This window comes from Apteryx rowi, unplaced genomic scaffold, assembly GCF_003343035.1.
Source record: "Apteryx rowi isolate R43461 unplaced genomic scaffold, aptRow1 scaffold_165, whole genome shotgun sequence".
NCBI classification, from domain to species: Eukaryota; Metazoa; Chordata; class Aves; order Apterygiformes; family Apterygidae; genus Apteryx; species Apteryx rowi.
In genome coordinates, this window is record NW_020447919.1 from 1,565,022 (window position 1) to 1,592,557 (window position 27,536).

General features: G+C 42.7%; 1 protein-coding gene across 1 annotated transcript in view; it reads right to left on the bottom strand.

The window, feature by feature from the left end:
* Positions 1–16,344, bottom strand: part of NIPAL2 (NIPA like domain containing 2) — a 36,347-nt gene extending 20,003 nt beyond the window's left edge. Inside the window, exons 1-4 of the mRNA XM_026060161.1 lie at positions 16,297–16,344; positions 15,137–15,205; positions 11,824–11,995; positions 834–893 (exon numbers count right to left, since the gene is read on the bottom strand). Coding sequence (XP_025915946.1) covers positions 834–893; positions 11,824–11,995; positions 15,137–15,205; positions 16,297–16,344 — 349 coding nt within the window. The remainder of the gene's footprint in view (positions 1–833; positions 894–11,823; positions 11,996–15,136; positions 15,206–16,296) is intronic.
* Between the last annotated feature and the right edge of the window lie 11,192 nt (positions 16,345–27,536).

A 27,536-nucleotide genomic window follows, 5' to 3' on the forward strand; every position in this document is an offset into this window, starting at 1 on the left:
ATGTGCTCTAGGTGACCCTGCTTGAGCAGGGGGGTTGGACTAGATGATCTCCAGAGGTCCCTTCCAACCTCAGCGATTCTGTGATTCTGTAAAGCATTCATGAGAACAGCTGGAATGTCCTTGTTATAGTATCAAAAATCAAGCCTAGTTATGTTAGGAACCCCACAGTAATAGCAGGCACCCCATAGCATCAGGTGTACTATCCCAGCTGAGATAGTTTGGTGTAAAGTCCAAACCCTGAAATCTGCTTGTCTTTCACTATTAATATGTTCAAGCAGGGCAGTTTTGACACGCAACAAAAATCTTGGATGCAGACAAAAAGCTGACATGCTCTTACAGAAAAGACCATGTTTCCCAACAAAACGCTCATCAACACGATTATTTGTTCTTTGAAGTGACAAAATTAGTACCAAAAGGGAGGTTGTCATTTTTAATTGAGCTTCAATTTTTGTGCAATATCCATGCAGAAAGAAAAAAATCTTCTATTTAAATGAATAATTCAAAGATCCTATTGTTTTTATTAAAATTGCTTTGTACTCATGAAGATAAAACTAAATACATCCTCAGAGGCAAAAATAGACAATGAAAATAAATCTGAGCAATAAGGACACATAAGGAACGAGTTATAAGAGAGGAGGATTTGGGTGTGCAATCTTTCTCATACTCATTGAAGATTCTTCTTCTTTTTGTCACTTCCTCCCAATTTTGAAATTATCTGCCTCAAAACACTTGCTCAGGGAAGTGGGAGTGTGAAGGTGTGTGGGGGGGGGCTGCATGAGAGCTTGCTAAGCATATGGCAGTACACATGCCCATATTAGCAAATGCTTACTTACCCAATATATCAGCAGCCTTCATCGTCTCCTTTTGGAATAAGACAGAAATAAATGCACTACCTAGAACAGAGATATAAAGATGTCTTTTATATTCGATAGAATATCAAGTGCTATAGCAAAAAGCTGACTTGGGCGAAGTATAAATATGTCTCATGGCTGCAGCTGTCATACTATATTGTGGTATAAGAGGACAGGAGTCCATCCTGGAAACCAACTGACTCTCAGGTTTTGTAGCATCTTAAATGCACCCAGYAGGCTCTTGCCTGGTTGAAGGGATGCAATACTCTGCCCGTCTCCCACACAGACACTGCTTTAACTGCCCTGGTTTAGTCATATGTGAAAATCTTAGGAAACCTGGGCACTGGTCAGCCCTACTGTTCCACTCTCCATTTTTCTGTGAACTCAACTATATGGACTTGCTCAAGGCAAATTGCCTTGCAGAGGGGTAAAATTCTGCTTCCTTAAGTATTAGAGGCTTATAAGTAAAGTAATAGATGTACAACCCAGAGGAAGAAAGCCGCTGCAAAAGCGTAATAGTTAGTACGAGCTAAGAGACTGGTCATGATGTCTGTAAACAAGCGGGTGGAGGAACTCACATGTGTACCATAGTGGTAGCACTGCCCACAGCTTTCTAGAGTGACTTGTAATGAGGAGGGAGAAAAATGGAAGTGAGCACTAGAAATGACCTCCTGTTTCCTGGCTGTCAGCTCGTTCACTTGTCCAGCCCTCGTATTGTCCCTTGTGCCTCCTCCTAACCCTGCCTCCTCTGGAAAGGCAGCAGTTGGTGAGCAGAAGTAGTGATCAAGATGGGATGTGTGGCAAGCAACTCAGTGTGAACATGTGCTGAAGAGGAAAGAAGGGGTTTGGACTTAAGATGGATGGGACTGTTGGCCAACCAGGGGAGATGCCTCTATTCCAGCATACATTAGAGCAGCTACCTCTAATGAGATGAGAAAGAGGCTGAAATGCTCCTGTGTAAAAGAAATGATGGAAGACCTTTAGGAAAGGTGCATCAGTAATGCTAGATCCATTTGGAAACATCAAAGACCTCTCTGCCCGGGAGGGATAGTGAAGGAACACATTGAACCTAAATCATGGGATGGTGTTTTAAGAGCTCTGTTCCTGCCTACAGCATGAACTTCTTGGTTTATTCTTCAAACAGCAATTTAAACTTTTTGTGGCTGTCCTTGCCGAGTAGCTCTATTGTTCTGATGGAAAAGTTAATTTGTGGTTAGCTAGGAGATGTATCCTATCAAGACATAAACATATCAAGACATAAACAGAGATCTGGAATTCAGAATCATGTCTGTGTTACACCATCAGTAGAAAATCAGACATAGCATAAATCATAAATTTAAGCTGTATGAAGAGTAATGGAGATCTATCCAAATGAATAGAAGTAATTAAAGAAACTTTAACTGAAAATGCTTCACTGAAAGTAAGCTACTTAAGTGATATGGTTTTTCTTATACAATGTTACAGTGATAACTTTACTGAGGAAAGACACTGGTATCCAGGCAACACTGGTACAACCAGAGCTACCTAACTTTAGAAAAGAAAGAGGATAAAAATCAGGAAAGGAGCAGCAGCCACCCTAGTAGGAGCAGGAATGAATTACTGCTCTGTCTCTCTATCATCATAACTCTCAAATGCCATCTCAGACCACCCATCCAGGCAGTCACCATAATGAGAAAGACCTGTTGCTTAATGAACAGATGCCTCAGTGATTTTTGGTTTTTGAGTCCATGCTCTTGTCAGCAGCGTTAATAAATACACTAAACTGAAGATGAGAAGAATGCAAGACTTGACCCTGCTATGTGCTGAGCATCTCCTGGGAAGTACTGGCTGCTTGTTCCTCTGATGAACTGACAGAAAGCTAAGAGACACCAGTGTCTTCTGGGAGAGGATAACAGATTTTAGTCAATGATCCTTCAACTCACAAGAATAAGGTTTCACACAGGTGTTTCCATTGGCCTTATGTGGGATTTTCACATGCAATGGTCCCAGCTTATTACAAGTCTTATAACGATTATGGTGAGATCACATCTTACCAAACCTTAGATATCTTCAACAGAGTACCTATATCTAAGCTTGTTGTTAGGACTCTCAGTGTGTTCAGTGGACATCTAGTAAATGTAATTTAGGGTTCAATTTTAGTGCTAGCATCCTATTTGGGATGAGACCCCAAATTCTCCTAGTTCTCTGGAGATAATAAGGCAATCTAAGGTAATCACAACCTCTGAAGATAGCGATGGGCACAGGGGGGGCCATAAGATCTCCAGAATGCATCCAGATAATGAAAATTGTCATTCAGTCTGTCATCCACTTTAATAATACATTCAAATGTGGCAAGCTCTTTCTCCAGAGATGGCTGGTAATGCACAAGAGATCATGAGCTTAACAGAATATATGTATAATTAATGGTCTTTATGATGTGTAATATGTAGAGCAGTCCAAAAATAGAAGCAGTTTTAAGAACACATATTAGGGCCATCTGGGATGGGAGGAATTGGCAGAAGCTGATATAGGGGGAGGTGCAACAAGAAAGGGAGGAGAGCGAAACCCAGGAGAGTCTTTGAACAGAAAAGGTAACTGTCCCTGTGGACAAGCCACCAAGGCTTCATGCATGGAAGTGAAGAGTAAATCAAGAGCAGTATATCTGAGTGAAAGAACAGAGAACAGTTACATAGAACTGAGAGAGGACATACACTGCAGCCTGACAAAGACTGGCGATTACCTTCAGGACTAAATTTTAAGCAAGTTGCTGTAGCACAGCCAAGACAGCACCTTGTTATTATACATTGCCTAAATTTTATTTTTTGCTTGTAACTTTCTGTTTTTAAGCTTTGTAAATTTGATTTTTAAATCATCTTTTATGCTCTGCAATTCGCAGAGTCAGACTGAGCCAGGGTAAATCAGAGAAACCAAAGGCAGATCATCTCCATGTAGAGAGCAGCTCTCTAGAAGTGATGGGATGGAGGACAAGGGGTTATAAAGGGACCCTGGGAGACCCAGGAGCGCAGGCTGGTGCTTGCTTGCCTTGCCATCTGCAGGGTCTGACATTTTCCCCAGATGGCAAAGAGAAATGGCAGGGAGCAAAGTGCATCCCCGGACCCCAGAAGAGAAATGCGGAGCCCTCACAGCTGCTCTGCCCTGCTCTTTAAGGCTCCAACCCACAGTCTCAGGTCGGTCTAGCTGCTTAAGACGTTAAGTCCTCCAGAAAAGGCAGTTTAAGCCAATATGCTAGAGTGCAAACACTTCCCCCCACATTTCTTCTGTGGCGTGGTGGCTCCCTGCTTTGAGTCAGGTTTGGATTAGGGGCCTCCTGAGGTCCCTTCCAGCCTGAATTATCCTATGACTGGATGAACCCATGGCAGAAGAGTAAGTGGGCAGCCAGTGACCACAGCTAGGCACACCAGATATATGAGTCAGAGCCCTTCCTACGTCCCTGATTCAGCTCCTCAAAGCAGCCCTGCTGAAAAGCTCATGCTCAGCTCCCCAGACCCTCTGCGCCTTCCCCACACTGTCTCTCACAGCACAGGCAAGGTGTCTCCATCTCCCAACCACCTTGCCTCAGCACCAGGGACTTCATACCCTTGCGCTTCACCCCAACCAGCTTCCTCCTCACCTGACTGAGGTGGCCTGTGTCTAACTTCCTTCCACCCAAACCCAAATTTCTCCTTCCCCACACCAGGGTCCTCTCATTCCCCCTCTGTCATGGGAGCCACATGCATCCTTCTCCTCCACCGTTACTACTGATGTGGAAAGTAAATCACTGAACATTATGTTCAACTCTACGGGTGAATAGACCGAGGAAGGGGGAAATTGCTGGGCTGAAAGGTATTAATGTGCCTTTGCAAATGTTCATTTGTTTGCCTGTTTCTTTTTTAAAAAGCTATAGACAGTTTCAGAGATTGAGATCTGTGCCCAAGTGAGAAATATTCTCTGATTTTTTTTTTAATTGGTCAGCAATAGAATTAAAAAATACAGTAATGCAGAAGAAATTGTGTCAAAGTGTAAGCTGTCAGGAGCTTGGCAATAAAACAAGCAATTTATAATTATCTTAAAATCTCATTGGTTTTGAGCCACTGGTTTGGGAATACCACACAGGCACAGCTCTGTCTGAGTTGTTAGCCTGTATGTCACTGAGGCAAGGACAGCATCCCTATTCGTTTGAGAAGACTTGTCTGAGAAGACTTTCAGACATTCAAAACATTTTTGGCTTTTTAACTAATTATTAAGCTAAAACTTTCAAAAATAGGCACAGATCCTACTCCTACTGAAACCTTGCTAGATCAAGAGCAGGACAGAAAATTTTGGGAGACTTTCTGTTAAGTATTGAACACTACAGAACCAAGCCTGGACAAAAGAGGACTGCACAAGTTAAAACACACCCTAAAGAAATCTTTGCATTCATTTCTTGTCTTGGGTGCATGATGCTTATATCAATATCCACAAACTGAGAAGTAAATAGGCCTGTAAAATATCTGTATCTGTATGTTCATTTCTGAAGGCTCATGAAACCCTTCAATCTGGAAAAACAGAATTAGTATTTCAAATGAAAATATTATGACTTGGTACAATATCAAGAACATGATAAATAAAAACTACTGGGTAGAAAATGCAAAAAGATTAGTTTATTCGGAGCTTAATTGTTTTGTTGAAATAACCTTGTCTTCTCATACTTCAACATAACACGGGCTGTTTTGTATTCATTAGCTCTCTATTACTGCAGCACATGAATTCCAATTTTAACTGAAAGAAATGGTAGAAAAAGTGTTCTTTTTCTGCATGATATACAATCAAGTGCTTCGCAGGGAAGAGCTGTAATGGTGCTACACATAGCTTTGTCAGATGCTGATTCTCCTAGGGGAGTGATAGTGTGCAATTATCTCCATATTTAGGTTTTCTCCAGCACAAATAGAACCAACGGATAGTATAAAAAGTGGATTCTACCACTAGGAAACTGAATGGTGAGATCCCAGCTCACAAAACAACTCTTCTGCCTCCTAGACATGAAATCTGCAGTTAGGCTTGTTTCATGTTTGTTTTTCTAAGAAAGAAATAATACAGAACAATAGAAGTTAGAGACAGAAAGTACATATTAAAACACTGATCCTTAGAGGATATTTTCTAAATTTTGTCCAGTCCAGCCTTAGAAGATTCAAATGACAAGGTGTCCATCACTTATTTTTCCTACTGAAAACTATTTCATAAATAAGTATATGTCATTGTTAAGCTGTTTTCCTGGTCCCCAGGCTATTTATGAATCTCATCTCTTTACTCTTATTTTTATTGTCAGGCATCACCCTAAATAATTCCTCTCTAATTTATGTTCATAGCCTTCAATATAAGCATGTTCTTCCTTTTCCCTTTCTCAAGTCTTAGATTAGCATTTTTAACTATTTTAAATCTATATATTAAATTTTAGCTCCTCATAAATGCACACAGACTGCTTTTGCTGCTTCTGTCTTGTCAATAGTTTTCCAATAAGGTGACACAAAATTAAAGATTTGCCTCAAACATTCATTCTGTTAAGCCAAACTGATTAGTAACAAAGCTAAGATCATGGCAATTATGTATAGGCATTTACAATCACATATTTTGCAGAATACTTTTGTATCCATTTCACTAATGCTCTAGAAGAAATATGAAAGGAGGTTTGCTAGTCATGATTCGAAGACTTTTGTTTAATGTTTGTACCTCTCTCTTTTTGTGCAATAAAAAAAAAAAAAATCACTTTGAATCAAAGCATTTATGCTGTTTTACACAAATTAAGGATCTGCCTCCAATTTATGAAGCAGTTTCACCCAGCTGATTTTGCACTAAACCTGTGGAGGAGTGCTCAAGCACTAAGGATATGACAAGCAACCTGCTGCTGTGGAAGGTCACATCTTAAAAAGTGACCTTAAAGTATGCTTTATGCAGACACTCAGTCCTCTACCTACCTTCCAACCTGGAGAGATTCAGGACCATCCTGATACAGAAGCAGTTAGACATGCCTTAATCCTTCCTCAAATCCAAGCTAAAATAGCTTGCCTCTCAGTCAGGAAGGTCTGGAGAGAAGACTATGGAGGTAGTTCATTGGATCACTGCAGCCCAAATGAGCAGTAAGCCCGGGGCAGATATTGGGGAGTAGCTCCTCCTGGGGAAGTACCAATATTTCCACAGGGGATCTGGAGGCTGGTGCACTAAGAGTGGGACCAGAAAAAAAGGCTGAAATGATGAGATTGCTGGACATGACAGAAGTGTTGTTTAGCGGAAGAAAGATGGAGTGAAAAAAACAAAAACAAAATCCCAAGCGAGTAAAGGACTATTAAGCACATTCAAAAAGGAAGGAGCTTGTTCGGAGAATCGGGCTGTGCTCACAGCTTTGGGGTAGACTCAAACATCTCCCTCCAGTGCCAAGGGCAGTGGGGGAGACTGAGGGGCAGGAAGCACAGACTGCATGGCATGAGGCCAGACAGGCCATGCACCTGCTGCAGGCACCCACAGATAAATCTCAGTTGCCTTTGAGCACTTGTGGCACCGTCCCCTCAGTGCAGTCTGCATATAGATAGTTCATGACTCAGAATCTCCCTGCCCCAAGACCTTCAGCTTAAAACCTCCTTTGCCATATCCTGCCTAAGTCTCAGATGTACCATCTCACCCCCAGAGGGGGCAGAAACCAGGAGCCTGAGGACAACCAACCTGCTGACCTCCTGTGGGCCATTTTATGGGGAACAGGGCAGACAATTCAGGTGGGAGGAGGATGGATAATGTTAAAACTGGTGGGATCTGGGTCTCCTTCAGGGCCAGCGCTGTGTGTCAGAGGAGGATTAACAAAAAAATTGGAGAAAATGAAAGAATACCTGCATGCACAGCCAGAGTTAAATGGAGAGCTAGCTCTCTCTAAGACAGCTAGCTAATTCATCATAGCTAATTGACTACTTAAGCCTATTCTTAGTTCATATGATAGATATTAATGGTGCACTAAATACAAAGGAAGATATTACAGAATTCGGTCAGCTGGTGCATGACCTCTTCATAGCCATTCTGCACACCAAAGATGTAATGTTTCCAACATGATGAAATATTAGTACTGTGGAAAAGTTGTGGACAAGACATAAAACATTTCTCCCTATCCCTAATTCCAATATCTGATTAAGCAAGTAGCAAAATATGAGAGAAACTGTTCAAAAGAGAGACCATCAAGGTGTATCAAATTCTGGAAACTGTATTACAAAACATACACACTACAGAAAGAAGGAAGGACCCTGAAAACCCAGCATCCTTTTGTTGCATCTTCTAGAAAAGTACTAAAAAAGGCATTTAAAAAATAGTCTGAAGAGAGTTGTCTGGTGAATGTTTCTCAGTTCTCATTCATAGCAGAGTTCTCAAAATCCAAAGCTCTTTGACCACAAAGATGTTACATTAGCATGAGTGGGAGAAATCCATTTCTACAAGAACATCTGAGAATCTTTTTCCTAAAGCATCATAAGGGATATCAGTTTTCAAAGAGTAAAGCAATTTCTTGCCCTACAGCTAGTTAGAAGGAGTATATAAAAATGCAAAGGGATCTCAACAATGTCAGTCTAAGTGAGTTAAGTATAAAATAACTCTCTACAGAATTATGTAAACTGCATAAGAAGTGATCTCCTATACCACTGGCCTCTCCTCATCTCCCCCTTCAACTTATTTCTGCAAGCAGAAGTAGGAGAATGAGGAAAAAAGCACAGAAATCTAAAATTACCCAAGCTACATGTAAACCACGATTTTTAATTTTAAAATATAAAAAGCTTTTTATGATCACATCAAACATGTATTTCTCCTCCATTTTTTAAATTAAAAATTTACTAATTTCTCCTCTTGGAGAAAACAACCACTGTCTTCTCAAATTATTTTAAACCCTGAACAGATGTAGAGCTTGCATCATTGCAACCACACACAGAAATACTTTCACAGTGTAAGAAGAAAAATATAGTCTTCGTAGCTTAATTCTAAGAAAAAAAAATTCTTCTGGTGTAGTGCCAATTTATGGTCTGTGGTGCTGAATTCTTTCTAAAACATCCATCAGAAGTGCCCAGCTCAATAGGATGAGGCACAAACTTTTCACTATTTAATTGATACCAGGTTAAACGCAAAATTCAGTTGGACTGCAGTTAAGTGTGGTAGCAGAGCTTAATAGATGCTGGCTCCATCTATTTTAGGACCCAGGGACACTTCCCATCTAGGAGGTCTGAAGATTCGTGGTGGGTTCAGCCGAGATCCGTTCTAGGATAAAACTCTGGTGTGCTTCATCTTCTCCCTACATCGTGGTTTCCAAGAAAAGGAAACTTTCCATGCAGACCCAAGGGGCAGTCACAGAGAGCTTCAGAAAGTCCCCTAGATGACTGGGCATACTGCAACGGACATCTCCCGCACTGTACAGCCATAGGGTGCTGAGTACCCAATGTAAGAGACTGATTCATCACCTATGGTCTCAAAATATAAAATGTCATTGCTTATCGTTTGAGATTTGTTGACATGAAGTTTGGAAAAATTCTTATAGAAAGGCAGAGTTAAGATTCAGATATACATTTGGAATTTGTTGTCAAATGCCTATTTTCTTCATTTTAAAATTAAACTTTAACTTATGAAAAGATGCTCATTCAACAATACTTCAAAACAACAGCCAACCAGAATGTGCAAATCCCACCCTCTTCCACCTAAAAGGAGTCAGAACTTAATGAGAAAAAATTTCTTTATCTTTGGAATCAGAAGACCTGCTGCCTAAACGATCACTTGCATAGTTGTTAGCAGATGATGTATGTGTGTCTTGATCAATTTGTCATTGCCCCAAATAATAAACTGCTCTAAAATTAAGAGGATGCKCTCTCTCTCTCTGGCTGTAATTTCAGAAAACAGGAAAGTATCTAGTGGTAGGAAGTGTTACTGGGAAGTTACCGCAGCAGTGCTGTATTTGGCTGTCTACATCATTTTTTACTTTCCCTTCCTTAAGGGAATGTTTGCTAGACTAAATACAATTTCAGATATTTCTATTGTTTGGGCTATGAAAGGGATACTGTTAGCTAATATATGGGAATGGAATATAAGGTATTAAAGTGCTTTCTGGGGTCTTCCAGGATAAGCATTTTGGTTCAGTTAAAAAAAAAAGTGAGTGGGAATTTTGATAAAATATAACACTTATGAAAATGGTTTATTGATATTTAATAGTGGTAAGGGGAAATAGAGAACAGAAGAAACAGATGCGACATTTCTTCACATATTGCAAAGGTAGGGAAGAAGGAATCTGCCAAGATAAAAATCAACCCCAAATATAACCTGTTCCCTGTAGCAGTTTAATAACCAACGGAAATTTTTCCTGTCTCATTATTTTTTACTTCTTCTTTCTAGTTTTATGTATTTGTATTTTATTCAGTTTGGTCAACAAATTAGATTGGTCAATGTCCCTTAATGTTCAGAGATGTCTGGAAATGTCTGCAATTGATAAAGAAACAACTCCTGCTACCAAAATCACATTGGGATATGTCATGTCCAATTTACATTTTCATCTCAGGTAATATTTCATTCTTTTCTTTTAGAAGCCTTTCTTATGATAGTGAACTATAGTAGCTCTGAAATTCTCTAAAATTCTGTAATAATTTAACATTACGGTTAGAATATATTGCCTGCACTTTCCTTCCCCTACTACCTCTTTGCTAAATTGCACCCATACATGGTTGACTGCATCCTTCCACTACAGCCAGCCAATCCACAGGGAAGACAGTTCATTTTTTCTACCCTCCCATGCAGCATCACTTACTGCAATGCTACTGCAAGTATGAAACTGGTAGCTAGAGACAGACCATGACATGCTATCACTTGTCAAAAGCAACCAAAGGAGCTCCAATATACGCAGAACTGTTGTGATATCCCAGCCCTGAAAGTTTCAATTTTGGATATGAAGTGATACAATTAAGGGTCACAGCTGCACCCTGAATTCCTATTTTCACAGCCCCTGTACAATATTGCCCTGTCCACTCTGTTTTGCATTGGTACAAGATGATAACATATTCTAAAATGTGTTTCTTTATCAAAGAAACAGACATCTCCTACCTGAAACAGCTCTGTAAATAAAATTACAGTAACAACATAAAGTGAAGAGTAAGATGTTATCAAATAAGTTGTAAATATAGGAATAAGTTCTAAATACAGAAATAAATATACTGAAGTCCTGTTGATCTGTACACAAGGGAACAAGTGAACAAGTTTGTTAATGTCCATAAATAAACTAAACATTTCAGGAAATTTCTAGGTCCTTTTGATCACACAGTGATACCAGAAGTAGCAGAATAGATTCTTTGTTCATAATAAGCTTCCTAAAAAATAACATGAATAAGACACTGATTTAATGAAATAAAAATTTCTGCAGCCCTACTAAGAGGTATTTCTCTGCAGAAGTGACTACAGTGTGCGGGTCCTGGCCAAACCCCGAGGTGCACCGGTGCACACGGGCACCTGCCAGCAGCGTGCGGGCAGAGGGCCAAGCGAGCTGGCCTGAGTCAACATGAAGCAGGGTGAGCAGCAAGGGGCAGCGGGAGAAACCTCCTGGTGTGACAACAACATTGGAAACACATTGTCAGCACTCGGGATCAGACCACAGCTCTGCAGAGCCAGCAGGACACTGGCCCCCCATTTTGGGGGCTTTCAGGGCTGCAACGTTCGTATGGTGGCAACGCTGGTAGGGCAGCAGGTGAATGACCTGCAGGAACTGGCACAGCAGAGTGACCAGAGGCCACAACAGAAAAAATTATAGGCAAAAATAGATGTTAGAAGGTCTCCAAGTTAAGTAGAGGGTTTGTGTTTAGCTGTCAGCCTAGGTAATTATATGAATCATTTCTTTTCAAACCATAACATTAACATTTTTCTCTTGTGTTCCTGCTGCAGTTCTTCTGGTATTATTCCTTGGATAACAAACAGGCATTTGATTAAAGTATCTACCCAAGCAAAACATGGCAAACCATCTCACCTATGACCGATACACATCCTAGTGGAGCAACAAGGGCAGCAGGAGCAAATCCGTAGGCTGTGAAATTCCCCACCTCTCCAAGCCCCAGGAGGATAATCCCACACCACCATAACTTGCTTGTGTAGTAGGGCTTTGGATCTATCTGGCAAGCCAGCTGCAGATGAGTGCATTTCTAGAAAATTAATTATTAGGAACAGACATGAAAAGAAAGACTTCCATTGTATTCTTATGCATAACAAAAGTGGGGTAATTAAGGGGGCTGTCAACTTCTAATTCCAGGTGCGTCAAGGTTTTCCTTTTAAGCACGCCTTTCAGCTTGATATTGCAGACATACTGCTTTGTGTAAACCTAATGCTGCTTCAGCTTTGTGCTTTCATAGCCCTGCTTTAAATGACCGAAAAACTAGACCTCAGAATAAACTGGGAAAATATTAAGTGAATATACAGTATTCCTACCTATCACTGCAATCCTCTGTTCTTCTCTCAAAGCATGGCTGTTTCAGAAAAAAAAATTTCACAGGTTACCTCAGTAGGTTCTGCTGTGAATCTGGAAACACTGAAAGGAAGGTGATGGGGCAGGATCAGAAGTGCAGCAACAAACCAGGAGAAGTGCTCCTGCTCCCTGATGCATAGTCTAGCCAGAAACACAATTTCAAGATGGAAAAACCAGCCAGTATCCACAGCTGTTGTTGGGAGGACTCTAAATTCACTAGGTAGAACTTAGGTTTTGGACACAATCACCTGTCTGACCTTTGAAGATCTCAGGTAAAGCATTATTTTCGGAAGGAAAACCAGCAATACCTGTGTCAACAGATATAATACATGCTCAAGTAATACTTCATTAACACTTCTGTTACATGGTGAAGGTATTATTTACACATGTTGCAATTGTTTTCTCTCTTGTACTGCAAGAACCTGTATATAACAGGATAATTTGATCACATTGATCTTCTAAAACAGAGTCCAGGATGTCATCATTAGGAAGGTGTCACTACTGGGAGCGATGCAACATTTACCATGTTAGTTCTGCAGAAAATAATTTCCACTCTCAAATTCCTCATCAACCTCTCTGCATAGGGAAAAGGGTCAAAAAAGCTGGAAACCAAATGATACAGCCATTATAGCATAAATGGCTATAAAATATATTTTTTCCTCCACCACCTGATATTTGATTTTGGAAGTGCCCCTGCTGGACCTCAGGGAGGTTGTAAATCATTTTCCTCATGCTCACACTCTACTCTGTAGGCTAGATTTATGATGTCTGTGATGTACCATAACCTCGGTTGCTCCTCTTGTTGAGAGGATGAAGCACATTGTTGCAGCTTCATGCTATGACATGTGCTCAAGGGATGAAGTCTTGAGAAGTTTAGCCCTTCAAGGAGAAAGTGAGCGTGAGAAAAATCAAACTTCCCTCAGCCACAGGCCAGCAATTCAGTAATATCCAGGATTTTGCATGTTCCATTTTTATAAACAAAAAAAAACAATAAAAATCTCATTGAAATTAATATTAAATAAAATTGTTAAATCAAGAATCCTAGCTTCTGCTGAAAACTGACTAAGACAAATTCTTAACTGAATCCTGAGCTCCAGTTTCTTCCCCAAATTCACATAGGAAAACTGTAGCTGAAAAGACATGTGACAAACATCAGAAGGTGAGTTCAGCAGCTCACCTACAGCTTTCCCCTTCTTTCTCCAGAGGTCTGCGTTCTCAGTATATTATTGTGTACAGATGGTATTTGAGGTCGAGGCTGTTTATGTTGTGTTGCAACTGAAACATTGCAAGCAGTGGGCTCTTTAGCTGACAACTAGCTAGAGGGAAGATGGGGAGGACAACTGCATAGTGGAAAAGGGAGAGCGCAATAAAATTTGGCCAGTCCATTTAATATTAATATGAAAATAAATCCTGAGGTCTAAAGAAGGTAATTATTCCTTTTTATAAGATATCTATTTCATTACTAAAGGGAGAAAAAGCTACTTAGAGGATAAATAAAAGCTCCAGTTGAAACTGTCTGTCAAAGGGCAATGCAGAGCTATTGGGTTTTCCTTAACAGCATATGTAGCATTTAAAAGCTGAAAGAGAGTTCAAATCCAGTAAACGCTGTTAATGATTACAAGTTAATTAACAGTCAGTTTGCATGCCTCAGTACATCGCCATGCAAAGCATCCACTTTGGCACTCACTGCCCTCAGCAGACAAAAGACATGGTGTCTGAATTACCTCGTCATTATGGGCTAGACTGAATTTCCACTTCGTCAACCCAAGTTTTTTCCATTGAAACAGAGCCTCTCCTTCTATTGTTGCCTTCAGCAACTAATCACAGATCAGCACTAATATTGGAGAGGCAGAAGATTTCAATCTGCATACTTTCTCTAGCTAAACAGATTTCTTTCTGGGGGACTCTCCAATCAGAGATACTTAAAATAGAAAGGGATTGTTGAAGAAGCTTCCTGTTTCAATAAAAGGAATTATTATGTATGAAAGATTTAATATTCCACAGCTTTCTGTTTCATCTTTTAAAGAAAGAGCAAAGAGTAGTTTTATATAAAAGAGATTCAAGTTAGCAGAAATGTGTTTTTCTGTACAACTAACACAAAAAAGTCTTCTATGCTTTAAGAACTTGTATTAGAAGACATAAAAATACCATGAAGGCTACAAGATTATAATGAATTATTTAACTTTTTACTGAATATTTTTTCTAATTATTAATACAGAAATGATTTTATAAATCTCATCCTGCAACCCCTTGTCATAGTTGTAAGGTCAGCACCTCCCATTGCTTTTATGATTTAAAATAATGGTTACTTACATCATTTATCCTACTTGCTCAAGGGAAATGAAGTTGGTCAAAGTTGTTTTGGGGCCCACTACTACAAACTACTACATGCCTGTGTGCATTTGTTTATATTAATTACTTCATTAAGCAGTCCTTAAGAATTTATGGTCTATTCCATTTTAGATTTCCATACACTAAGGCAGGTTGACATGATTTCCAGCAGGACCATAAGCAGGTTGTGACCTGCTGGTATTTCCTTATGATGGATTCCAGCCTTATGATGGATTTCCTTATGATGGATTGCAAGCAGGAGGAATAGTTATGAATTTTTATTCTATTGCCAAAGGGGAATCACAGCATAGATCAAGTTGAGAGCTATCATATTGCTAAAAACTACAGGAGGACACTAGTTGAAGAAAGAAAGAGAACATTTATCAAATGCAACAGAAATTGTATTTTGAACTTCATCATAAAAACAAATTATAACATAAACTACTTGCTAAATACAAATAACTCAAAATAAAGAGAAATAATGTCATACCTGTATATTCAAAGACACACTAATCAGAAAATTTCCAGCAGCAGCTAGTAAAACTCCAAAGAGCTGAGTCTACAAGATCAAAAAACAAATAAATTCAAAAATTCTTCTTATATGKGCAAGAAGAACAATATAACAGTGGGCTCCTGATAACACATTGTAACAGAATCAAAAACAAACTATTGCATTTTTCAGTCACTAAGTTCAAGCTACACTGAGTAAACCGATAAAAAAACTCTCTGTACGGTTGGCAATAAAAATAATTAAGCTGGTACATTTTCCCTAGAACTTGAGCAGTAAACAACTGGGAGCTGAAAGGGCAGCCCAGAGCAGAAGATGGTTTTGCTATCCGTCAGTAGAACACATTCTTAAATCTCACAAAAGAAAAAGCTAGGCAGGTTTCAGTTGAACACTATACAAATGCATTATTCTCGTCCAAAAAAGACCTGTTGTATTACACAGTCCAGAAGGAAAATCAACAGCAATCAAACCATTCATACTGGAACACAACTATTTTATGTGTTAACATATCCACTATTTGACAGGGCAGCCAGAAACACAGATCTCCAGACAGTTTCTTTAATGCATTGTATTATTTCACCAAATTCTTTTCTAATCAGCCTGTCTAATTTTCAGTAAGATTTGCAAACTTTCTATGAAGCTGAGATATTAAAATCAAAGCAGGATCCATTATTTTGGAAAGCAGCCATTTAAAGATGCCATTTCAGCAAGCTCAAATACCAGGTACACGGCAAAGTTCCCCGTCTAGATTCAATGTATTTTATGTTGTCCTAAGTATATTTGAATATGATTCCCACCCATCCAAGACCTCACGCCATGACAAGCCCCAATAGTCTGCAGAGAAGGAAAAGACTCAACTAGAGCTGGGAGAATATGCAGGTCTTGGACCAGTCCATCTCTCCCCAAGGGTTTCTGCAGGCATGAAGAGCCTGGGCTGATCCCTGAGTAGTGTCAACCAAGCAGCTGGACAAAAACATACTATCAGTGGGTTTCTATAAATAAAGTCATGCTAACATAACTCAGCATGAATATTGCTCGCAAGCTGTAAAGAAGCATCCAGGCAGGCTCAGTGCTCACAGCCTCAATTTTTGTGGCTCTTCTCCAGTGAGGTCCTTGGCAGCTTACAAAGAGGCAGTACCTACCAGCAGCGGAGACTGTGGCCCCTCAACATTTATAGAGAGGCAATACATGGTCCTTCAAGCCCTTGGAGATGACAATAGGGTCTATTATTGTTCCTAGATAATTCCCAGACTAGGAAAGAGCATCCTCAAAATTGTGAAGAAACAACAGCCTTATTGCAAAAGATTTAACAATAGGTGATCATATTTCTTATTTAAAAGCACTTCTTTTTACTGCTGAATCCAAAAGTCTTCAGTCCCATCCATTTCAGCAGTGGCTTAGACTCAGAAGGAAAATAAAACAAGAGATATGCTGGGTGATATGCTTGACAGACTGCTAGGTGTCACCAAGACATGACTGATGGGTACAAGAGAGGATGCAGAGAGGAGAAGGCAGGCAGTGAGAGGGCTCCCTTTTGCTCACACATCCTCTGTGCCAATAGAGCACCAGTGCTACAACCTGGGCACAAGCAATCATTGAGTGAGAAATATTACTCAGTTTTACCTGTACCTTCTGGCACCTGGCCATTGAATGGCCTTCCCATCTTACATCCTCTCTGTCTTAGCCCTGGTTCCCTCCCACACCCCAGAGGATACTCCTGTAGCACATCCTGGGATCTCACTCAAAGCATGTTTTCCATGCTCAGGGAACACCTCTAACTCGGAGCAATGGGGGACATGTGACAAGCTGTCTCTGCACACCTAGGCATAGAGGTCTCTGGTAAGCACAAGGATTAACTGTTAAAGGTACAYGAGCTGCCTTGCAGCCTCTTCACACACTGGAGAAATGCTATCAAATGACCCCATGTGTTTGACCACGCAGGAGCAGTGAGGACAGGTTCTCCTTCCTGAGGCTTTGATGCCTGATACTACTGGTGCTACATCTTGTGCAGAGTATGACCACTTCACAGGTGGATTATTTTTTTTCGCACTCCCCTCATCATCCTGCACACATGGCAACTTCAATAAAACAGGAGTTTAACCAAAATTGCTTTCCTGTTCCCAAAGACTTGTTCTTTTTCAATGACATGTTCCTTTGAGTGGAGAAGTGGCCTTGTCAGCTTTGTCATGAAGGGTGTAAGAAAAAAGGGACAGTAGGGAATAGAAAACAGGAACTGCCATGTCATGTATCCCATCATTTTATTGCTTCCCATAAGTAATTTTATTACATCCACACTACTCCCAGAAGAGACCCCAGTCTCTCTGTGGCTTTTTTCATTTCAGCAGCTGGCCACGCCCTTATTGCTGAGTCTCTAGATAATCCCTTCCAACTGCTTAATCCCAAATCTCCATCCTGGGTCACAGACACTGTGCAGGACTCAGGAGGCAACCAGAATCCCAGGGAGGAAACACATTCAGTCTCAAGCCAGCCAGCCCACAAGGGCTCTCCGTCCAGCTTTCAAGCTGCCAAAAGCACATTGTTCATTCAATGTAAAATGGCTTAGGCAGTAGCTAACTAATTCCTGGGAACAATCAGCGGTCCTCATATATAGCATGCATAAGTCATTGCAGCAAGAGGTGAGCTAAGCTGTCAGTTAAGAAGAGGAGGGATGGAAATGGGTGGGGTCACCACCTTGATCTGCATGGGGCAGGTAGTTCGAGCAGYATCCCCATCTGCAGTCTTAAATCTCTAATTCAGTTGTTGAAAACCCAGGCATAAGGCACTCCATCAGGCCCCCCACCATAGGAATGGCTGTGATGGTCAATAATATTTCCCAGAAGAGTCCCTTTCTCTTGAGGTAACACTTGCATGCAGCTGGTGGAAAGAGGATAAAACTGTGTGTTCAATATATCACCCAAAAAACATTTGCAAAAACCCATCCATGTATGGGTACCGATGACAACTTGAGTATCTACCTCCAGCAGAGTGTGAGCTGAATGCCCCTTTTACAGCTATACATACTACCCAAATAGGGACTCCAGTAGGAAGTCTTCCAATGCTATGGATCATTGGTGACCTCTCCAGAATCAACTGCTTTCATACCTTGCATGCTTGCTGTATGAGGTATATGTGAGCCTAGCTCAGATGTCTTTGTGGTGCACACCTACAAGTTTTCTAATCTGATGGTCTGAATTGGAACAATCTCCCACAAATCATTGTTCTTCTTACAAGTTCCAGAAATTGCAAGGAACAGAAAGCAGCTTAAAAATTGCATCTTCTCAGTCATCATTTCGTCTTCTGTGAAATACTGGCGTATGTGACCTATTTACTGCAGCTACAGTTTGCCCAGCTAATGGACCAGGAGAGCCACATACCAGCCTTTGCAATGCCAGGCAGCTTCATACAGCTTTAGAGTCTGCTTCTGCTGAGGACAAGGTCTCCGAAACCTGCAATAACAGCAAGGAAACCCAGCCCATGGCATGTAACTCAGAATTACTTGGGTCTTGCCACGGCCTAGCCTCAGAGCTGAAATGCCAGCCCTTTCTTCAGGGCAGAAGGCCACCAACCCACGATTCACTTGTGAGGGTTGGATCACAAGCTGCGAAGCTCTTCAGGATAACTGGTAACAACCCAGGCAATACTTCTTACGAACCTAACTGCTGAAACAGCCAACTGGCAGAATATGCATCCATGCCTCTGATGCTTCCCACAGTCCATTCTGCATGTCCTCAGGGCTGCTTCTCTCAGGAGCCTGAGGTGTGGGACTGGCAAAAATCACGCTCACATGGCTTTGCTGTGGCCATGCAAATTTGTTTAAAAGCTATTCCCTATAACATTGTCAGGGAGCTTGGAGAGTTGGGGGTTCCCTGTGGCCGGGTGCTGGTACTGGTGGGGGCTTCCAGCGGGGCCGGTCAGGTCCTGCCTCCAGAGCCTGTCCCACCGCCCCAAGGGAGCAGGGCCCTGGGGGACATCAGCCATCACCATGGGGCCAGGGCCAGGGCCAGGGTGGGGGTCAGGGGCCCATGGCTGGGCAGGGGCAGGGCCATGGTGGGGCTGGAGCCAGCACCACTGTGGCGTTGGACAGCGACTGGCAGACATGGGCTGGGCTGAGATGGGACTGGGACTGGGAAGGAGGAGGCTGAGGGTGGGCAGGGACAGAGGCAGCTGGGAGCACCATCAGGGCCAGACAAACACATGTTTAGCTGCTGAAGTGACAGTCCCTCGAGTTTAGCTTCGGCAACCCAGTATGTGTAAGATCAAGGCAAATTCATAGTGACAGTCTGGACTCAAAACTTACCCTTATTGCTCAGGTCATCTTATTGTAATGACCACGTTTCACCTGAGCATTGTTGTTGGCATATATACTGCATTTACTGCTCTGGACTGACATGTGTTAATGAGCTCTGGTTAATATGGTGCTAGCACTATACTTTTAAACTCAGGGCTGGACAGAGGCCTAAAGATTAAAAGCAGAGTACAGTGCACTAAGGTCAAATATCACATGGATCCATTTGGGGAGACGAGATGAAAGTACCGTAACACCATGCAACTATAGCATGGCAAACTTTTCTTGTACAAGTTTGTACTCAGACACACAAATGTTAAAGAAAACAGAAGGAAGCCAAAAGGCAGGAAGGAGGAAAATGAGATTGCAAGCTTCACAAATCAAAGCGCATCTTAAACCAGCAGGCATTTTCTAAAGTACAAGAGCTATCATATACAGCAGTGCTCAAAGCAGGAGAGAAAAAGTAAGGTACTCAGGCTAGTAAAACCATGCATGAATGAAAGATGACCCACAACACAAGCTAGATTACCTATCAAACTAAAATGGTTGCTCTATTGCCCTGAAGGACAGCAGGATCCTTCTGTTTCTGTCTTATGATGGAAAAGGCTTCGTTGTGTGTGCTACATCTGCCCTTCAACATCCTTCAGAGGCTAGAAGCCTGGAGAGGTGGAGCAGCCAGTTTAATAAATAATAAACAYGATATTCTCTGAACACAGAGTTTCCAGTTGTGATACCCAGTTGTGATATCATTAACAGCACTACAGGACTTCCCACACACAAGTCTGAGGCAACCTTCACGAGCTAACTCGGTTGCAGACACAATTTCAGAGCCATGGCACTACTTCAGTTAATTAAGTACTTTTACAGTAAAAAGTTTGAAATATTCAAGTTATTGGCATAAAATGCAAATCCATTTGTCTCCAAAACATTTGTGTGAACCCCCAGGCCACTTTGTCAGACCCCAGATTTCAAGGGATATCTTCCCTTGGGTTTTCTTTGACCCTGAGGCTCACCACAGAAACATCCTGCCCTAAGCTTTCCAGAAGGTAAAGAACCACCACAGGAATTTGATTTTCTACACCTTAATTTGGTTTCAAACAAGCTATGAAAGTCATTTGCCAGCTTTGCAGCTTCTTCTAGACAGTCTCCAAGTGCACAGACTGTGGATGGAGGCTGTGGATCAGCGGACACTTTCCTTAGTGGCAAAGCCACCTTAAGGAAAGCCTTCCCTGACCTCCTGTTCCCAGGTTCCCACTCCCCACTGCCTCATTTGCATGAAAACAACTATTTGTGAGGCCAACAAGGCACTGTTCCAAGTTTAAAATAACCCTCCCAGAATATACACCATTAGCATTATGTTCTTTATAAGCCACCTGCCAATGTTTAACATTGAAGGAGGATTAAAATTCACAAGCCACAGTGAGAGTTTGAAAATGGTGACCCCACACTATTTGCCGGTGATGAGAGTGGCCAAGTGGACATGGCCATACAGGTGGCTGCCAGGGGGGACTGCATTCAAGAAGCCCCAGACTCATCTTGGCCCGGTGAAAGCTGCAGCCGGCAGCATGTTCCTGCAGACCTGAGGGAACAGGTCACTTGCCCAGAGCACGGACCCTCCACAACYGACCAGCGTCCCCCCACCCCAGCTGCTTGAGGCTCTCGGGCAAGCCCATGTGTGGGCAAGGAAGGTTTGAGCTGTTACTCAGAGTGCATCCATTTGCCTAATCRGGTGGCAACATATTGCTATTCAAAATAAATGAGTGACAGTACAGCACATTGCTGCTTGCTGTCCTGCTTCAAGCACGCAGGACCTGATGCTTATTTACCCTAACACCTTTTCACATCACTCTGGCAATGTTTTAAAGGAGCCTTTTACATGCAAGGTCTCTTTTTATTGTCCAAGTAAGGGGCTTATGGTAAATGAGAACCAGGCTCGAATGTAAATCTTTGGCACTAATTCTGATAAATTTATCCCTGCAGACTAAAGTCTGCATCAGAGACTCAGTTACATGGTGAGATATAATTTACACGTCCTGCATGTATGCTTTCTTAATGCACATTGAACTGCAGCTTTGCCAGGACTGTGAAATGAAAACTTAGAAAGATTAACTTATTTGCATTGAAAGAAAGGTATATGGCCATTATTTATGGAAACTTTCTACTGCCGTGAGTTAAACTGATGAATAGAAAAAAAATGCTTCTAATATATGTTGTCAGCTCACTCAACAAGGGTAGTTAAATCGTTACTCCTGTTTTTCTTTATTTCTGCATTTTTTGTGATCTAAAAGTGTTTTTAACAAATGCGATGACATATACTGCTTCAAAAACTACAGTTAGTTTCCAGTAATTAGGATTTTGCCAGATAACTATGGATCTTATAAGAAAATAGTCTTTGGGGAAAAAAAATGCCTCCTAGACTTCCAGTTCTGAGTTAACTCTGAAGTAAGGGAAATTCAGAGTCCTTAACAAAAAACATATTTTTGAAAAAGACACCATGTAGAATTAGGAGAGGCTTGTCATTTAGTTATTATTATTTATAGAGCTCTAGCTGTACTTGGTGCTTTACAGATGTATAAAGAAAACAAGGTCCTTGTTTCAATGGTTTTTCATAGTGCAATTTGTACATTCATACAGTTCAGGCCCATATAAAGCACTGAAGGAGACCTGAAATAATAGTGAAAGAGCAATTGTCAATGTTGGAACATGCAACAAAAATACATTGTGACATAAAGAACACTGTCTGATACACAAGAAGGAAAGAATTAAAACATTTGGCACCATGTGTGTCAGGAACAGAAGGAGAGAGGAGAACTTGGTAATGAACCCAGGGTAAATTTGAATGAAGACAAGATTGGTTACAAGTGAACAGGTTGGATTCCAAACCATGACTGATAAAGTGCCAATTTCATAAATATTACAGCCTCCTTGCCTTTACTAGCTTTTATTTTTCATTAGCTCACGGATTTAGAATATACCTTTTTTTCTGGAAAAGAGACAAGCTATATAGCCTGGAAGAAGAACATGGTAAGGTCTAAAATGTAGGGGCAACTTGGGAAGATACAGAAACTACAGCAGTGGGCCCCTTCTATTCAACCCCATGCTTTAAATCATTTTCATGAGATTTTATTTATTTTTATAAGTCTCTGATTACTTTATGGAATGTCTGTAATGGGTACCAAACTGAGATGAAGAATATGGATTGTAAAATGTACTAAAGTAACTTCTGATGTGCTCTCCAAGGTCACATATAAACACATCTACTTACTATAATGTTGACAAGGATTATGAGTAGTAATTTTTTTCCTTTTCAAAGAGTTACAGCCAAACCTCCCATCTCTTAAATTTCCTTTTCTTATCTTCAGAAATCAAATCTCAGAATTAGAAATAAATGGGAGAATGGGGAAGAAGACCGCATTTTTACGCTGTTTCTCAAGTGAATAGCCTGGGATATTTTGCTGCATAATCACAGCATGTTTCATGTTTTCAGCACTGTCTGTTAGCTTGCAAATAAAAATCTTTCCAATGACTGTATAATAAAGGCTCTAAAAATTGTGATCATAATTGATACTATCTTAATAGAAAGATTTTCTCAAGGACCATCACAAAAAATCTCTATGGCAGCTATAGCAATTACATACGCAGAAAAGCAACAATAGGATTTTTAAACTTTTGCCAGTCTCCCTCACGAGAAACAAGGAGGTAAGCCAGCATCGCCTGACCAGCGTTGTCTCACGAGAGGTCCAGTTGGCTCAGCGATCCTCCTCTAATGCCACCCAGGAGCAAGCTTTCTGCTTGTTACAGCTCCAGGAGTCCCAACCCCCCACAGCAGTGGAGTTGCTGGAGGGCTCTGTGCAGTGTGAAACGGTACATAACGCTGTAGAAGAAGGCTGGAAACTGGTCACTGCTCGTAGGAGGAGAAAGGCTCCTACTCCTCCTGAAGACTTGCAATTAAGGAGCAGGTTTAGTGCCCTCCAGGATGAGGAGGAGCTGGGCATTGCTGCAAGGGAAGCAACTGGGACGGCAGATCCTGTGCCTTGCCGGAACACCCGGAAGAAGCGGCAGGTGATTGTTGCGGGTGACTCCCTGCTGCAGGGGACAGAGGCACCTATCTGCTGACCTGACCTCATGTCTAGAGAGGTTTGTTGCCTGCCAGGGGCTCAAATATGAGATGTCATGGAAAGACTTCCAAGGCTTGTCCACTCGTCAGACTATTACCCTCTGCTGCTCTTCCACGTGGGCACTAATGATACCAAGGGCAAACTGGAAACCATCAAACAATATTTCAGAGCTCTGGGGATGGTGGTCAAGGGTCTGGGAGCCCAGATCACTTTCTCTTCAATCCTGCCAGTGAGAGGGATGGATGAAAGGAGGAGGAGACGGATTTTCCAAGTTAACAACTGGCTGCGCCGCTGGTGTTGGCAACAGGGTTTTGGTTTCTACGACCATGGGACCCTGTTTGAAGATCGACAACTGATGGCAAGAGATGGGATCCACCTCACTAAGCGGGGCACGCGTGTCTTTGCCAACAGGTTGGCCAGTCTGGTAAGGAGGGCTTTAAACTAGGAAAGATGGGGAAGAGGAGAGTTATAGTGCCAGGGTAGTTGGCAAAACATGGCTCAAGTCAGGATGCCTCCAGAGTGTGCATGCAGCTGGGGAAGTGTGCACGGGACATGGCTATGGAGGAACCTCTTTCCTGGGAAACCTGCATGCTCGATCACCTCTCTGAAATGCCTGTACACCAATGCATGCATCTTGGGGAATAAACAGGAAGAATTAGAGATCTGTGTGCAGTCACAGGGCCATGATCTCATCACAATTACAGAGATATGGTGGGATAGCTCACATGACTGGAGTGCTGTCATGGATGGCTACGTGCTTTTTAGGAAAGACAGGCCAGGAAAGCAAGGTGGTGGAGCTGCTCTTTATGTGAGAGAGCAACTGGAATGTATTGAGCTGTGCCTAGAGGTGGATGAAGAGACAGTCGAGAGCTTATAGGTAAGGATTAAAAGGTAGGCTAACTTGGGTGACACTGTGGTGGGTGTTTACTACAGGCCACCTGATCAGGAAGAGGAAGTCGATGAGGCCTTCCACAGACAGCTGGAAGTAGCCTCACAGTCACAGGCCCTGGTTCTCATGGGGGACTTCAYTATCCTGATATCTGCTGGAAAGACAACACAGYTAGGCWCAAACAGTCCWGGAGGTTCCTGCAGAGCATTGATGACAACTTCTTGACACAGGTGGTGGAGCAGCCAACAAGGAGAGGTGTGCTGCTGGACCTCGTACTAACAAACAAAGAAGGATGGTTGAAGATGTGAAAGTCAGGGGCAGCCTTGGCTGCAGTGACCACGAGATGGTGGAGTTCAGGATCCTGCGAGGAGGAAGCAGGGCACTAAGTAGGATCACAACCCTGGACTTCAGGAGAGCAAACTTTGGCCTCTTCAGGGACCTACTTGGAGGAATCCCATGGGTTAGGGCCCTAGAAGGAAGGGTGGATCCAAGAGAGCTGGTTAATATTCAAGGAACACTTCCTCCAAGCTCAAGAKCRGTGCATCCCTRTGAGTTAGAAGYCAAGCAAAGGGGGCAGGAGACCTGCRTGGATGAGCAAGGAGCTCCTGGCAAAACTCAAACAGAAGAAGGAAGTATGCAGAAAGYGGAAAGGGGGACAGGCCACTTGGGAGGAATATAGGAACGTTGTCAGAGTATGCAGGGATGTGACGAGGAAGGCTAAGGCCCCTTTGGAATKAAATCTGGCAAGGGATGTCAGGGACAACAAGAAGGGCTTCTTCRAATACATCAGTGGCAAAAGGAAGACTAGGGAAAATGTGGGCCTGCTGCTGAAGGGGGTGGGCGCCCTGGTGATGAAGGATACAGAGAAGGCAGAGTTACTGAATGCCTTCTTTGCTTCAGTCTTTACTGSTCAGGCCAGCCCTCAGGAATCCCACACCCTGGAGGCAGGAGAGAAAGTCTGGAGAAAGGAAGACGTTCCCTTGGTCGAGGAGGATCAGGTCAGAGATCATTTAGGCAAACTTGACATCCACACATCCATGGGTCCCGATGGGATGCACTAACGGGTGCTGAGGGAGCTGGCRGATGTYATTGCTAGGCCACTCTCCATCATCTTTGAAAGGTCATGGAGATCAGGAGAGGTGCTTGAGGACTGGAAGAAAGCCAGTGTCACTCCAGTCTTCAAAAAGGGCAAGAAGGAGGATCCAGGGAACTACAGGCCACTCAGCCTCACCCCCATCTCTGGAAAGGTGATGAAGCAGCTCATCCTGGAWGCMATCTCCAAGCATGTGGAGGAAAAGAAGGTGATCAGGAGTAGTCAGCATGGCTTCACCAAGGGGAAATCATGCTTAACCAATCTGATAGCCTTCTATGATGGAATGACTGGCTGGGTAGATGAGRGGAGAGCAGTGGATGGTGTCTCCCTTGACTTCAGCAAGGCTTTTGACACTGTCTCCCATAACATCCTCATAGACAAGCTCAGGAAGTGTGGGCTAGATGAGTGGACAGTGAGGTGGATTGAGAACTGGCTGAATGGCAGAGCTCAGAGGGTTGTGATCAGCGGCGCAGTCTAGTTGGAGGCCTGTAGCTAGCGGTGTCCCCCAGGGGTCAGTACTGGGCCCAGTCTTGCTCAACTTCTTCATCAATGACCTGGATGAAGGCACAGAGTGCACCCTCAGCAAGTTTGCTGACGATACAAAACTGGGAGGAGTGGCCGATACGCCAGAGGGCTGTGCTGCCATTCAGAGAGACTTGGACAGGCTGGAGAGGTGGGCAGAGAGGAACCTCATGAAATTCAACAAAGGGAAGTGCAGGGTCCTGCACCTKGGGAGGAATAACCCCATGCAGCAGTACAGGTTGGGGGTTGACCTGCTGGAAAGCAGCTCTGCAGAGAAGGACCTGGGAGTGCTGGTGGACACCAAGTTAAGCATGAGGCAGCAATGTGCCCTTGTGGCCAAGAAGGCCAATGGTATCCTGGGGTGCATCAGGAAGAGTGTTGCCAGCAGGTCAAGGGAGGTGATTCTCCCCCTCTATTCAGCCCTGGGGAGGCCACATCTGGAGTACTGTGTCCAGTTCTGGGCTCCCCAGTACAAGAGGGATGTGGCACTACTGGAGCAAGTCCAGCAAAGGGCTACAAAGATGATTAGGGGACTGGAGCATCTCTCTTATGAGGAAAGGCTGAGAGAGCTTGGCCTGTTTAGCTTGGAGAAGAGAAGGCTGAGAGGAGATCTTATCAACGTGTACAAGTATCTGAAGGGAGGCTGTCAAGAGGATGGGACCAGACTCTTTTCAGTGGTGCCGAGCGACAGGACACGAGGCAACGGGAACAAACTGAAACACAGACACTTCCATCTGAACATGAGGAAAAACTTCTTTACTGTGAGGGTGACAGAGCACTGGAACAGGTTGCCCCGAGAGGTTGTGGAGTCTCCTTCTCTGGAAATATTCAAAAGCCGCCTGGACACGATCCTGTGCAATGTGCTCTAGGTGACCCTTCTTGAGCAGGGGGGTTGGACTAGATGATCTCCAGAGGTCCCTTCCAACCTCAACCATTCTGTGATTCTGTGATTCTGTGACTCTGTGTTTCACTTTGATCCCATCTGGTTCCAGGTGAATGAGCTGGACCCCTAAAAGCCTATGAATATTAACTCCCAGAAGCTGTAGTCTGATTCACATTCAGAGAGGCTGCGCTGCTCCTCTCTCAGCTTCATGCGGCTCCCTGGACACCTAAATTGAGAGCTGCGGAGGGCAGGTCCCGGCACCAAGGAGACATGGGGCTCGTGGGGAGCCGGAGCGCCCTGCATCCAGCCCCAGGAGACAGCGCTAGCTCTGCCCATGGCCAAAACCGTCAGAAAGCTCAAAGGGAGCTATTTGAACAACAGTGAATTATGCTGTTAAATGTTACATTGGGTTGTAGGACAAGGCTCAGAGCACTGTTGGAGAGATGACTGGGGCTGTGCGAACACACAAACATGCCTCTAAACAAAACATGCCTAGCTCATTCCCTTTTGTTGGTGCAGTAAAAGCCTTTCTGGAGTACAAATGAGCTATTTCAAATTCCAGTTAAATAGGATGCACAAAGGCCTGACAGTA